General features: G+C 38.9%; 2 protein-coding genes across 8 annotated transcripts in view; one reads left to right on the plus strand and one right to left on the minus strand.

Annotated features, from left to right (window-relative positions):
* WNT2 (Wnt family member 2) overlaps positions 1 to 1,764 on the plus strand; it is a 40,322-nt gene extending 38,558 nt beyond the window's left edge. For both annotated transcript variants that reach the window (XM_063445093.1, XM_063445092.1), the window contains one exon: positions 1,459 to 1,764. In XM_063445093.1, coding sequence (XP_063301163.1) covers positions 1,459 to 1,688 — 230 coding nt within the window. In that variant the 3' untranslated portion in view covers positions 1,689 to 1,764. The remainder of the gene's footprint in view (positions 1 to 1,458) is intronic.
* Positions 1 to 13,400, minus strand: part of ST7 (suppression of tumorigenicity 7) — a 366,953-nt gene that overhangs the window by 256,990 nt on the left and 96,563 nt on the right. For 5 of the 6 annotated variants that reach the window (XM_063446846.1, XM_063446844.1, XM_063446843.1 and 2 more), the window contains one exon: positions 12,562 to 13,156. In XM_063446846.1, the coding sequence (XP_063302916.1) occupies positions 13,061 to 13,156 (96 nt within the window). In that variant the 3' untranslated portion in view covers positions 12,562 to 13,060. Of the gene's footprint in view, positions 1 to 12,561; positions 13,157 to 13,400 lie in introns of those variants that run through there. The other variant, XR_010090419.1, reaches the window with a different exon arrangement.

Raw genomic sequence — 13,400 nt, forward strand, 5'->3', positions numbered from 1 at the left:
GTGAAATATAGAACCAAAGACATTATGGGCAACATACCTCAGACAGATAGGCTGGATGGTCTTTTCTGTATTAGGACAGTTAAAGGGCTATAAGATTAGAAATTTTTCTTATACACTGAGATATCAGTGAAACATTGAACTGCTCTTACTTGAACGAAAAGGCTATTGCAGAACCGAGTCAACCTTTTTGAAATCCATCAGAAGCTCTGAGAAGGAGATGACAAAACCCTAAAAACTCTCCAAGTACAAAGACACATTTTTGTAACTCTGCGTAATGGTCGTGAGGTTTCAAACAATTGAGGATTTTCACTGGAGCGATGATCCTTATCCAAATACGTGACCACAAATATAGCTGGCATGTCACTGCAGATATCATTCACTACCCTTGGCAAAGTGACAAAAACATTACATATCCTGAGAGGCAAAACTATGTGTTTAAATATCATTATCCATTACCCAAAGTCATTTTTTAATTTTATTTCATTTATTTTCTGTAGTTTGGCAGTAGCCTTTTCTCTGGTCTAGCTTTTGAAATGACTTTGCAGCTTGCACACTCTTCAATTTTTAATTAGTTTTGCTTGATCCTACAGATATATATATATTTGGTAAACATACAAGATCCAGCACACTCGCTTATTCACTAAACAGCAATTTCAAGTTTCACAAAACGTAATAGTGTTATTTAAAAACACCTTACCTCGGTCATAATGTGTAAAACAAAAAATAAAATAGAAAATATTGCGTTATATAACGTTCCTCCATTATCTGTACTTCAAACAGGGTGATTTAGTAACGTGAGAATTGCTTAGAATTCATAGTGAATTTTTAAATTTAAGGATCCACACAGCCACCAGATCAGTTATTTAAATCTTAAAAGATTGATTTTTTATTTTAGCCATTTTCTGCTAAAATTTGCAACCCCCTTGTTGATTCTCTACAATTTCAGATTTAGTAAATGAACCCCAAGGAACAGTGAGGTGGCATTAGGCTGCATGGCCTTTTAATTCACAACATGGACATCATTGGGTATGTGTATCTATCAAGCAATGAAATGTTAAAGGAACACTCCACTCAATTTTATTAGTTTTTTGTTTAATTGTATAGCAGGGCGTATATAAAAAAACAAACCACCTCGTAAAAGCTGCAGATTTCTTATCTGCAGCCTCTGTTTGCCCTCCCCTCTTTTCCTGATACAATCAGTCCTGTGCCGGGAATACACCAATCAGAGGCTTCTTGGTGAGACGCCATTGTGCTTGAGCCACGAGCCTGGTTGCACATGCAGTCTCGGAAGCAGACAAATTTTTTTTTTTTCTGTTTTTCAGTTTAAAGCAAGCTGAAGTTTACATGAAAGTATGTACTATTAAATAGACCCTGAATAATCTGGAGCTCTAAAGGACACATAATTATGTAATAAACAATTAATATGTAGATATTTTTTTTGTCATTGTAATAATGTAGGTTCAGTTGGAACTGCAGGCAGAATTTGCAACCAGACATCCCGGGGTATGGACAGTTGCGAGGTGATGTGTTGTGGGAGAGGATTCGATACGGCCAGAATCACCACTATGGCAAAGTGCGAGTGCAAATTCCACTGGTGCTGTGCCGTGCATTGCAAAGACTGTCTGGAAACGGTGGACGTACACACGTGTAAAGGATTCAGAGACGGGGCATGGATTGACAAAACATGACGAGGTCATTACCAAGACAATGACAAATACTGGACCAGCTATACGGCAGAGAGAGTATAAAAAGGGGTAAAACTAACAGAAGAGAATTTTGTGTGAAAATGATATTTAAACAATCTATTGCAAAATGAAAAACAACTAATTAAATTATATTAAATTATATTGTGAGTGAAAGCTTATTTACAGTAACAGTGTAAAATCATAATCCGGTTTATTCACTAAACCGGGGGTTGTAGCACATTGACTAAAGAATTTCAAATATTAGACCAAAGTAACAACTGAACTGGAAAAATAGGGAATTTGGAGAATGTTTGCAGTTGGGCTGTTTAGTCTAAAATTTGCAGTTCCTTTCTCAATTCTCAACATTTGTCATTTTCATGAATAATCTCTGCAGTGTGTGTTGGAGGATATTAAAGGGACACCCCAGGGACCATGACAACTTTATTGGAATGAAGTGGTTATGGTGTGAGGAGGTCTCTGGACTTTAGCTTACCCCAAGGTGTTAAATTGTTAATGAATGATTTAACCCCAGCGACATGCATTTGGCATCAGCTAGCTCTGCTCAACTACTCCGCCTGCAGTTTCAACCCTCGGACTGAGAGCTGACACTGAGTAGCTCCCCATTCACAAAACGCAAAAACATGACCATTTCTCACTCAGTTTTGTGAATGGGGAGCTACTATTAGGCTAAGAGTTTCAGCTTATGCACTCAGCGGCTCTCAGTTTCAAACCTTGGATTGGAGAGCTGAGTAACGCTGGATTTAATGGTTTAACCATTGAGCCCAGGGATCTCCTAACACCATAACAACTTAATTCTGATGAAAATATATAGAGTATGCCCCTGCAGTCTCACTACTCAATTCTCTGCCATTTAGGCGTTAAACCACTTTGTGTGTGCAGCAATAGTCACACCTTCCTGCATGTGACTTGCACAGCCTTCCTCAACACTTCCTGTAAAGAGAGAACTAATGTCAAGACTTCCTGTATTGCACATTCTGTTTAATTTAGGTTATAACCAGAGCAAGAGAAAATACATTCTATTACTACCTGCAGGAGCCTCCTGTATGTGATTAAAAGGAATCTACAGTGCTAGGAAATCAGTCGTGCCCTGCTTTATCACTTACCTGATTCCAGCGCTGATGTCCCTTGATGCTGATTCAGGCTCTTCCTACGCAGACGTCAGCCGGCGGCAAGCGCCACATTCGCATTAAGACTTGCCCCATTGTATTATGCTTTCCTATGGGATTTTGGAAAGCGTGAGGACGTCCAGCGTCAAGCCTAACCACCCAGAAATCCCTCTAGTGGCTGTCTATTAGACGGCCACTAGAGGTGAAGTTAGCCCTGCAATGTAATTATTGCAGTTTATCAAAAACTGCAATAATTACAATTGCAAGGTTAAGGGGCCTGGGACACTGCACCCAGACAACTTCAATGAGCTGAAGTGGTCTGGGTGCCTCTAGTGTCCTTTTAAAGTTACATTTACAGAGCAGTAGATAAAACCTTGTAAGGCAAGTTAATATCTGATTAAAAATAAAACCATTTTTTTCAGGCAGCTGTGTTAGTCAAAGCCATGATTTAACTCCTCAATAGCAGACAATTTAGCAGTCAGACTGCAGGGCCATGTTCTATACACTAGAACTGCTTCATTAACCCCTTAAGGACACATGATGGATATATTCCGTCACAATTCCCTTTTATTCCAGAAGTTGTGTCCTTAAGGGGTTAAGCTAAAGTTGTTTTGATGCCATAAGTGTCCCTTAAGCTTCAGCTATTTTGTATTTCTTCATCTTTCAGCAAGAGCGTTATTTGTGTTGCAAAGTTAAAATAAAATATATATAAACTATACGATATTGTTATATGTATAGCTATTATAACAGAGCTCATGGTATGTAAAAACAAACAAACAAACAAACAAACAAACAAAAAAAAAATACCTGAAAATGTTCTTGCAGCTTTTAAAGAAAAATCATAAAAATAAACTGAAATGGGCATTTAAAGTGTTTTCAAAGTTCTAGCATGTGAAAACCAATTCCTAATGCTGTGCAGGTTGCTAGAGATCAGATTTGTTGTCTCTTTGTTACTGAAACCAGGAAGTGCTTGAGATATTGTAGCCCAATCCCTGACCGCCAGTTTGTTTGCTGTGGGAGGATTTGTGCTTATCATTCAGTCTCTTGCAGGATTCTCATTCGTTGAAGAATTAATTAAACTTGTTTCACATTTATTTTTTCAAGTGAATTAGATGCCGCACTGCACAAACATATAACAATCCAAGGGTCTTAAGGAGAGACTTTAGGTCAGGGATTTTGGGATAGGGTAGCCAATGAAGTTTATCAAAGATTCTCACTCTTTATGCTTGGAAAGATATTTACGGCTTTATTACTAAACCTTGAATTTTGGAGGACTGGTTGCATTGTAAATTTTTGGCCAAAACAGCTAACCTAAAAAAAAAAAAAAAAGTATTTTTTCTTCATATTTCACTATTTGGTCCTAAAATGTTCTACTCTCTTGTTAAGTCTCCGCAACCTCAGGTTTAGTAAATAAAGCCCAAGAAAAAGTAATAACCTGGACATAGCTGGGTATATGTTTATGATGTTAATATACAAACAACATTATCCAGCTGTCTCATGTTTCCCTTTAACCAACTTAACTATTTTCCACTTTCGTTTCAAGAGATAACTTGTGTTTAATAATGAATATATTATCTAATACACTGCAAAGTGCAGTCTGTATTTTCTTTCCTTTCATACTGAGCACCAACATTGTTTTGACTTCTGTCTTATTCTGGTCATCACATTTACTATCATAGTTCTGACTTCTTAATTGTGTAATATGTAAAATCTGAACTATGTGGTTCAGTGAAATCATCGAAAACGTGTATTTCCATATGCTCCAATGGCCATTCAAGCTGAATTAATTACCAGGGCTGTTCTTCCTTCATTTCCGCAACTTAGTGCAAGATGATCTGTATTGTTAGAAGGAAAGTGAGCCCCCCCCCCAAAAAATGAATAATAAAAAAAAAATGATGTACACTGATCAGCCACAACATTAAAACCACCTGCCTACTATTGTGTAGGTGTCAGCTCTGATGAGTCAAGGACTCCAGACCGTTGAATGTGTCCTGTGGTATCTGGTAGAATATCCTTTAAGTCCTACAAATTGCAAGGTGGGACTTCCATGGGTCAGATTTGTTGTTCTAGCACATCCCAATGATGCTCAATCGGATTGAGATCTGGGGAATTCAGAGGCTCAAGCAACACCTTAAACTCTGTCAAGTTCGTCAAACCATTCCTGAACTGGGTGCAATATCCTGTTGCCACTGCCATCAGGGAACACTACTGCCATGAAGGGATGTACGTGGTCTGCAACAATCTCTAGGTAGGTGGTACGTGTTAAAGTAACATCAACATGAATGCCAGGACCCAAGGTTTCCCAGTAGAACATTGTCATGAGCGTAACACTTCCTCCGCCAGCCTGCCTTCTTCCCATGCAGGGATAGGCAACCCTTGGCACTCCAGATGTTGTGGACTACATCCCCCATAATGCTCTTACACCTGTAATGATGGCGAAGCATCATGGGAGATGTAGTCCAAAACATCTGGAGTGCCAAAGGTTGCCTATGCCTGCCATAGTGCATCCTGCTGCCATCTCTTTCCCAGGCAATGACGCATACGCACCAGACCCTCAATGTGATCTCAATGAAAATGCGATTCATCAGACCAGACAACCTTCTTCCATATCTCCATGGTCCATTGAAGGGGCTTTCGGCAGTGGAAAGGAGTCATCATGGGCACATGCCCAGTCTGCAGCCATGCAGCAAACTGCGATGCACGGTGTTCCGACAGCTTTTTTAACATGGTATTTACATAATTATGTAGCTGAAAAGAGACATGCATCCATTAAGTTCAGCCTTTCTCACCGTTTTTGATGTTCATCCAAAAGAAGGCAAAAAACCTAGTTTGAAGTGCTTCATGGTTTGCAGTAAACTAGGGGGGAAAAAACATTCTTGGCAGTCTTATCTCCTTGGACTAAGAAGCTATTACCCCACTGATTAACAATCCTTTTGTTTTTGCAAGTATTTATCCAATTGCTGTTTAGACGTGTGTATAGACTCTAATAAAACCACCTTACTGTTCTTTAAAACCAAAACCTTTCTTTGCCGTAGCCTAAATCTCCTTTATTCCAGTCTAAATGCGTGACCTTTCCATCATGGACAGCAATAAGTTTTTCAGCAATTTTAGCTCCCCATGTGCATCAATGAGCCTTTTGCAACCATTGCCCTTATACCTGTTCAGCAGTTGTCCATCCTTGCACCACTTTTGGTAGGTACTAACCACTGCCTACTGGTAGACTTGTAGTTTTGAAGATGCTCTCTCCCATCACTAATTGGCCCTTGTCAAATATCACTCAGACCTTTTTGCTTGCCCATTTTTCCAGCTTCAAACACGTAAAATTTAAGAATGGACTGTTCATTTGCTACCTCATATATCCCACTCCTTAACATTGCCATTGTAATGGCGTCTTCATTGCTATTTACTTCACCTGTCCGTGGTTTTAATGTTGTGGCTGATCAGTGTATTTCCTGGTGGAAAAATTAATGAATGTCATGAAGTGGAGTGTCTGTATATAATATATACAGTCATGGGAAAAATAAAGTACTCCCTCTATGAATTCTATGGTTTTACATATGAGGACATAATAACCATCATCGGTTCCATAGCAGGTATTTAAATTAGGTAAATACTACCTCAGATGAACAGCACATGACATATTACACTGTCATAATATAGCAAAAATAAAGCCAAAATGGAGAAGCCATGTATGAAAAACCAAGTACATATTATGATACAATAGCTTGTAGAACCACTTTTAGCTTCAATAACAAAGTGATCTGTATGACTTAATCACATCATTGTAGAGGAATGGTGGCCCTGGCTACAGTTCATTGAGGTTTGCTGGCATTTGTTTATACACAGCTCTGTTAAGGTCCTGCCTCAGCATTTCAATCGGGTTCAGGTCTGGACTATGATTGGGCTGTTGCAACACCCTGATTCTTTTCCTTTTCAGCCATAATGTTGTAGATTTGCTGGTGTGCTTGGGATCACAGCCCTGTTACAGAACCTAGTTGCCGCCAAGCTTTAGCGGTCAAACAGATGGCCTCACATTTGACTCTTAGAATACTTTGGTATATAGAGGAATTCATGGTCGACTCAAGGACTTTAAAGTTGCTAGGTCCGTTGGCTGCAAAACATGCCCAAATCCTCACCACTCCACCACCATGCTTGACATTTTTTTTTTTTATGAGGTGTTTGTGCCAATATGCTTCGTTTGGTTTAGCCAAACGTGGCGCTGTGCATTAATGCCCAAACATCCCCATTGTGGTTTGTTTAGATGCAACGTTGCCAACCTAAGCTGTGCTGCCATGCTCTATTTAGAGAGAAGAGGCTGTGTCCTGGAAATGCTTCCAAACCATACTTCTTCAGTCTTTTTCTAATTGCAAAGTCATGAACTTGTACAGTCTGAGATGTAACTTTGTTTTTTTGCAATTTCTCTGAGCATTATATGGTCTGACCCAGGGACATCCACTCTTGGTGAAATTGGCAATTGTCTTTAAGGTTTTCCACTTTAAAAAACTGTAGAATGATGGACTTTAAATTGTTTAGAAATGGCCTCGTATCTATTCCCAGTTTGAAGAACAGCAACATTTGCTGATCTGAGATCATTGCCGATGTATTTCCTCCTTGTGTTAACATGCACCTGAATGTTCCAGTTCAGCAAACTGAAGCTTTTATACAGGTGGTAACTCTAAAAAAGAATAAAGTGATCCTTGAACAAAAAGTCCAGGATACACTAATGGGATATTGGTCTGAGTATACTGTTACTTTAAAAACATAAATTTATTAATCATAAGCATGAACAAAAAATAAAATGAAAAAAAACACACACTAATAAATCAAGAGGAGATAAATGAAGCTCAGTGAGCTGAGGGAGGAGCCTACTAAACGGTGGGTAATAGGAGGTAGCTTAAGTACATAGCATATAAGTGCCCAATGTAGAAAATGAGAGAAAGTATAAAGCCTAAAAAAAGGGCTAAATGGACCTCTCAAAAACCGAGCAGTTACTACTCCATAGTCTTATAGTAAAGATATCCTCCAGCCCCAGTAATAGCTACACATAAGGATTCTCATTAAAGCCCTTAGTATCTATGCTACAATGTAACACACGCTGGCTAGTGCTGTCAGATTGTATCCTAAGTGAATGACAGCCATAAGGTCAAGGCAGGCTAACTCACTCCTTAAACTTCGCTCCAATCAGGCTTCAATTCCTCATTCCCTAAATAAACACCCCTAACAGTGTCAAAATAATAAGTGAAGTGATAATAAACTCATAGTACGCCTAACGCGTTTCGGCGCTAAAACAAGCGCCTTTCTAAAAGGCTATCAACAAGGGTATGCACTTGAGCTCGTATTTTATACACTGAGCGGCATTAGTGGGCCAATCAGAGGGGATTGCGGGCGGCGTTACGTTTGCACGCCTACCTAACAGGATAGTACCCCTCTTCCGTCAATCATATAGACTTGCTCCAATCAAAATGGGGTAGGCGGAGCCAAGTGCCGAACCCGGAAACGCTTGTATATTGCGTTGCCATGGGCATGAGCTCATGCTTCCCATGCATGGAATATTAACTTTGGCATCAGATCGCAACAAGTAAATAAATATTAAGGACCACTGTACATCCAAAAACAGCATAAACCTGTTAAAAAGGGTGCACTCATACCCTTACACTTATAGAACCAATCGTGACGGCTATACATTGTGTATATAAAGACAAGAGTATATAATCTTGTGTATTCAAAATATCTTTATATATATAGCTCCATCACAATGAAGTTCAAGTCCTTAATATTTATTTACTTGTTGCGATCTGATGCCAAAGTTAATATTCCATGCATGGGAAGCATGAGCTTGTGCCCATGGCAACGCAATATACAAGCGTTTCCGGGTTCGGCACTTAGCTCCGCCTACCCCATTTTGATTGGAGCAAGTCTATATGATTGACGGAAGGGGGGTACTAACCTGTTAGGTAGGCGTGCAAACGTAACGCCGCCCGCAATCCCCTCTGATTGGCCCACTAATGACGCTCAGTGTATAAAATACGAGCTCAAGTGCATACCCCCGTTGATAGCCTTTGAGAAAGGCGCTTGTTTTAGCGCCGAAACGCGTTAGGCGTACTATGATTTTATTATCACTTCACTTATTATTTTGACACTGTTAGGGGTGTTTATTTAGGGAATGAGGAATTGAAGCCTGACTGGAGCGAAGTTTAAGGAGTGAGTTAGCCTGCCTTGACCTTATGGCTGTCATTCACTTAGGATACAATCTGACAGCACTAGCCAGCGTGTTACATTGTATCATAGATACGAAGGGCTTTAATGAGAATCCTTATGTGTAGCTATTACTGGGGCTGGAGGATATCTTTACTATAAGACTATGGAGTAGTTGTTGCTCGGTTTCTGAGAGGTCCATTTAGCCCTTTTTTTAGGCTTTATACTTTCTCTGATTTTCTACATTGGGCACTTATATGCTATGTACTTAAGCTACCTCCTATTACCCCCTCAGCTCACTGAGCTTCATTTATCTCCTCTTGATTTATTAGTGTGTGTTTTTTTCATTGTATTTCTGTTCATGCTTATGATTAATAAATGTATGTTTTTAAAGTAACAGTGTACTCAGACCAATATCCCATTAGTGTATCCTGGACTTTTTGTCCAAGGATCACTTTATTCTTTTTTTGTAATACATGTTAAGGGTTACTAGCTTACTTTTTTGTAATACATGATAAGGGTTCTAGATATGGTCTGGACACACTTCATAGTCCCTGTTTAAAGGAGATCCTTTCTTTTCTTTCTAGGTGGTAACACTAGCAGATGATCAATTAATCGTGAGCATTTGATAAGCAACACCTGTCAGCGTCTTAGCTTCTTAATTCCTACGGAAGCATTAAAGGTGTACGTAGTTTTTCCACATATGGCTTTTCCATTTTGTTAAAGCGGCGCGGTCATGCCGAACTTACCTTTCCCCCAATCGATTCCTCTTCTCTCCCTCTGTCCGGATCTTTTCTTCATTTCTTCCTGTCTGCTCTAGTTTTCTTTAAAACATAAGACAAAGTAGGGACTATGTGTCTTATGGATGTTTCCTACGCCTGACCATCGCTGACCAGCGTGTGCTTAATTTCCTGTGGTCAGAGTAATTTCCCCATAATTCTCACCTTTCCCCCGTGTTCCTGCGAAGCCTCCTTTCACTTTTTCCGAACGTCCTGTCATTTAGACAGAACGCCGGCGAAACTACAGAATTGCGTCCTAACAGAATGAGAACAGTTTCACCAGTCTTTCAGCCAAATTTACTAATACTAAGTAAAAATTACTTTGTATTAGTAAATTCTGCCCCTACTCGCTATATCGCAAGTAGGGGCATGTCTAGTAAACTGTTTAAAAAAAAAAAAAAAAACTAATATCCCCTTCCTGTGCTGCGCGAGTGGGGCTATTAAACTAAAGGGGGGTTAGTTTCTCAATAATAGTTGAATACTAAATATTGAAATGTGTGGGATCCATTTTAGGACTATAGATTTTAAAATAAGCAATGCTAAACATCTCAATTTCCATCTGTTTAAATCGTTTTGGATCAGATTACTTGAAATTACTTACTTGTGACAATCCTGTCATTTTAGTCCTGGTGGGTTTAATGAAACTCTCTAAGTAGTAGACCAAGAACTCTGGTGTTGACATAGCAGATTATCTCACATAGCTGTATTATATAACTTGTTCCTCCTCATGGGTCTAAACACAGAAATCTAGAATCTAGAGGTATAAGCTCCTTTCCCGTCATTCAACCATGGAATGCAGATATCACAACATAAAGGGTTGTTCTACAATAATAAGGAAGGAACGTGGCTGACCGTTAAATGCATAGGGAAGTTTTAAAACTGTTTAGTAGATATACCCCAAATGAAATTTTTTTTCTTTGGGGATTTATCTTAAAACCGCATGAAATAGTTGCAGATTACTTGTCTGCAGCCTTTGCAAGCAGTCTGAGCGTATTCCCTTTAAATGCATCTCTGACCATCATTGCTGATTTAGTGCTTACTCTTACACGTCTTACTTGACTGAATTACACATGCAGCAATATATTCAGCTTTTTAAAAAGTCTGAATTTTAAGCTAAATAAAGAAAAATGTTTTGTGATGCAAAAGGTAAGTTATAGGACAATCTAAAACAATTCTAAGAAAACGGTATAAAGCCACCCCTACAAATTTTTGGCCATAAATGTTTCAGCCTCACCCAGAATCTGACTAAAGGGAGGTTGCTTTGGGTGACAGATGGGGGAGGAGCTTGAACAAAATATATTTCTTCTGCCAGAGCGGGTACCTGCCAACCACCGCAATCCTGAAGGAGCTATAAGTTTTTGCGATTAGCATGTGCACATTACCAAAACTAAAAAAAAAAAAAAAAAAAAAAAGGTAAAATAAAAATAATCATGTGGAATGTTAATATAACATACTTTTTTATTTTACTTTTTTTTTTGGTAATGTGCACATGCTAATCATAAAAACTTATAGGCCAACAGAGCATGTGATAAAGATGTGTGACGTACGAGAGGGAACTGGGTAGTCTGTACAGATAGATCCCACCAGCTTCCTCGCCACCCGCTCTGAAGCTCCATACAAGCGCCACAGCTCCGGTACCTTCCACTGTAGCTCCTCCAGGATTGCGGTGGTCGGCAGGTACCCGCTCTGGCAGAAGAAATATATTTTGTTCAAGCTCCTCCCCCATCTGTCACCCAAAGCAACCTCCCTTTAGTCAGATTCTGGGTGAGGCTGAAACATTTTAGGCCAAAAATTAGTAGGGGTGGCTTTATACCGTTTTCTTAGAATTGTTTTATATTGTCCTATAACTTACCTTTTGCATCACAACACATTTTTCTTTTTTTAGTTTAAAATTCAGACTTTTTAAAAAGCTGAATATATTGCTGCATGTGTAATTCAGTCAAGTAAGACGTGTAAGAGTAAGCACTAAATCAGCAATGATGGTCAGAGATGCATTTAAAGGGAATACGCTCAGACTGCTTGCAAAGGCTGCAGACAAGTAATCTGCAACTATTTCATGCGGTTTTAAGATAAATACCCAAAGAAAAAAAATTTCATTTGGGGATATCTACTAAATATTTTCTTTCCTGTTAGGGCAGTGGAGTGTCCCTTTAACTAGGGGGAAATATGGAAGAGCATTAATGGGATCATGCTCCTGTGTCACATATGTTCACTGGAGGAAAATACAACTGCTTAGATATCATTTATGGGTTTATTCCCTAAACGTGTCAATTTGTTTAGCAAGATACCGATGTTGGAAATTTAGTGCTGAATAATTTTTAATGTTTGGTTAACTTTGGCCTAATATATACACCTCCAGCTTTTAGTAAATCAGCCCTTTCAGGCAGTTTATGCTTAATATCAGATAAATAATTGTTTTGGTTTTATGAAAATGTGGGAAAAGAATAAAAAAAGTGTGTGGTTGGATTTTTATCTCTTACAAGTTTTGTGAACCTGCATCAAATATTTGAAAATGTCAGAAACAGAGCATTCGGTTTTCCCACTTAAAGGGACACTATAGGCACCCAGACCACTTCAGCTCTTTGCAGTGGTCTGGGTACAGTGTCCATGCCAGTTTAACCCTGCAATTGTAATTATTGCAGTTATTGACAAACTACAATAATTACCTTGCTGGGTTAACTCCACCTTTAGTGGCTGTCTACCAGACAGCCAATAGAAGTGCTTCCAGGTAGTACTGATGCTGGGCGTCCTTACACTATGCACGAGGACATCCAGCATCAGTTAAAACCCAGTAGGAAAGCATTGATTCAATGCTTTCCTACACGATTGTCCAAATGCACTTGTGCGTTAGGTCCCCAAGATCGGAGGAGGAGCGGAGGTGGAGCCTGACCCAGCACCGAGGTGCGCGAGCGAGGCGGGACTATAGGGCATTATATTTTTAGGAATACAATTTTATGTTCCTAGCCTATAGTTTGCCTTTATTATATATTGCGCCGCTAAGCTCTCCAAACAGCATGACAGCTCAAGTTCTTCTGCCATACACAAAAGTTTAATTTTTAAGATTTGTGTTTTTTTGTTTTGTTTGTTTTTTTTAGGGAGGGGGAGGCAAAAAAAATTTCTTTGAACATTTTTTTTTTCCTTTTACAACAAAAAACAGTTTGTATATGAGAATAGACAGTCCATTCATTTGTCACGGAATGGTTCCCTTTTTCGATCATGCGTTGTTGTGGGCAAGATGGTGATGTCATGACAGTCTTGTCGTGCTGGAAGAGTCTTAAATCCGAGTGAGTTGATGCCACAAACTGGAAGGAAGGATGCTTTCAACTTTTTCCATTACAAAATTTAAAGGGGCAAACAATGTGCTCAGGAACTGCAAAACATATAAAAAACAAAACAAAAAAAAACTTTTTAAAAAAGGATCAGTTTGAAAAAAAGAGACACATTTCAACACAATGATTTTATTTTACAGAGGTTAAAACTGTGTTTACTGACAAAAGACACCCAAAGTCTTAAAATCTAACTGAAATTTGTAATTTACCAACAGCAATTTCTATATGATTTTATTTGGACAGTTCATATTTACGTTGCAATAAAAAATAAAATAAAAATCTGCC

The sequence above is a fragment of the Pelobates fuscus genome, chromosome 3, assembly GCF_036172605.1.
Source record: "Pelobates fuscus isolate aPelFus1 chromosome 3, aPelFus1.pri, whole genome shotgun sequence".
Classification (NCBI taxonomy): domain Eukaryota; kingdom Metazoa; phylum Chordata; class Amphibia; order Anura; family Pelobatidae; genus Pelobates; species Pelobates fuscus.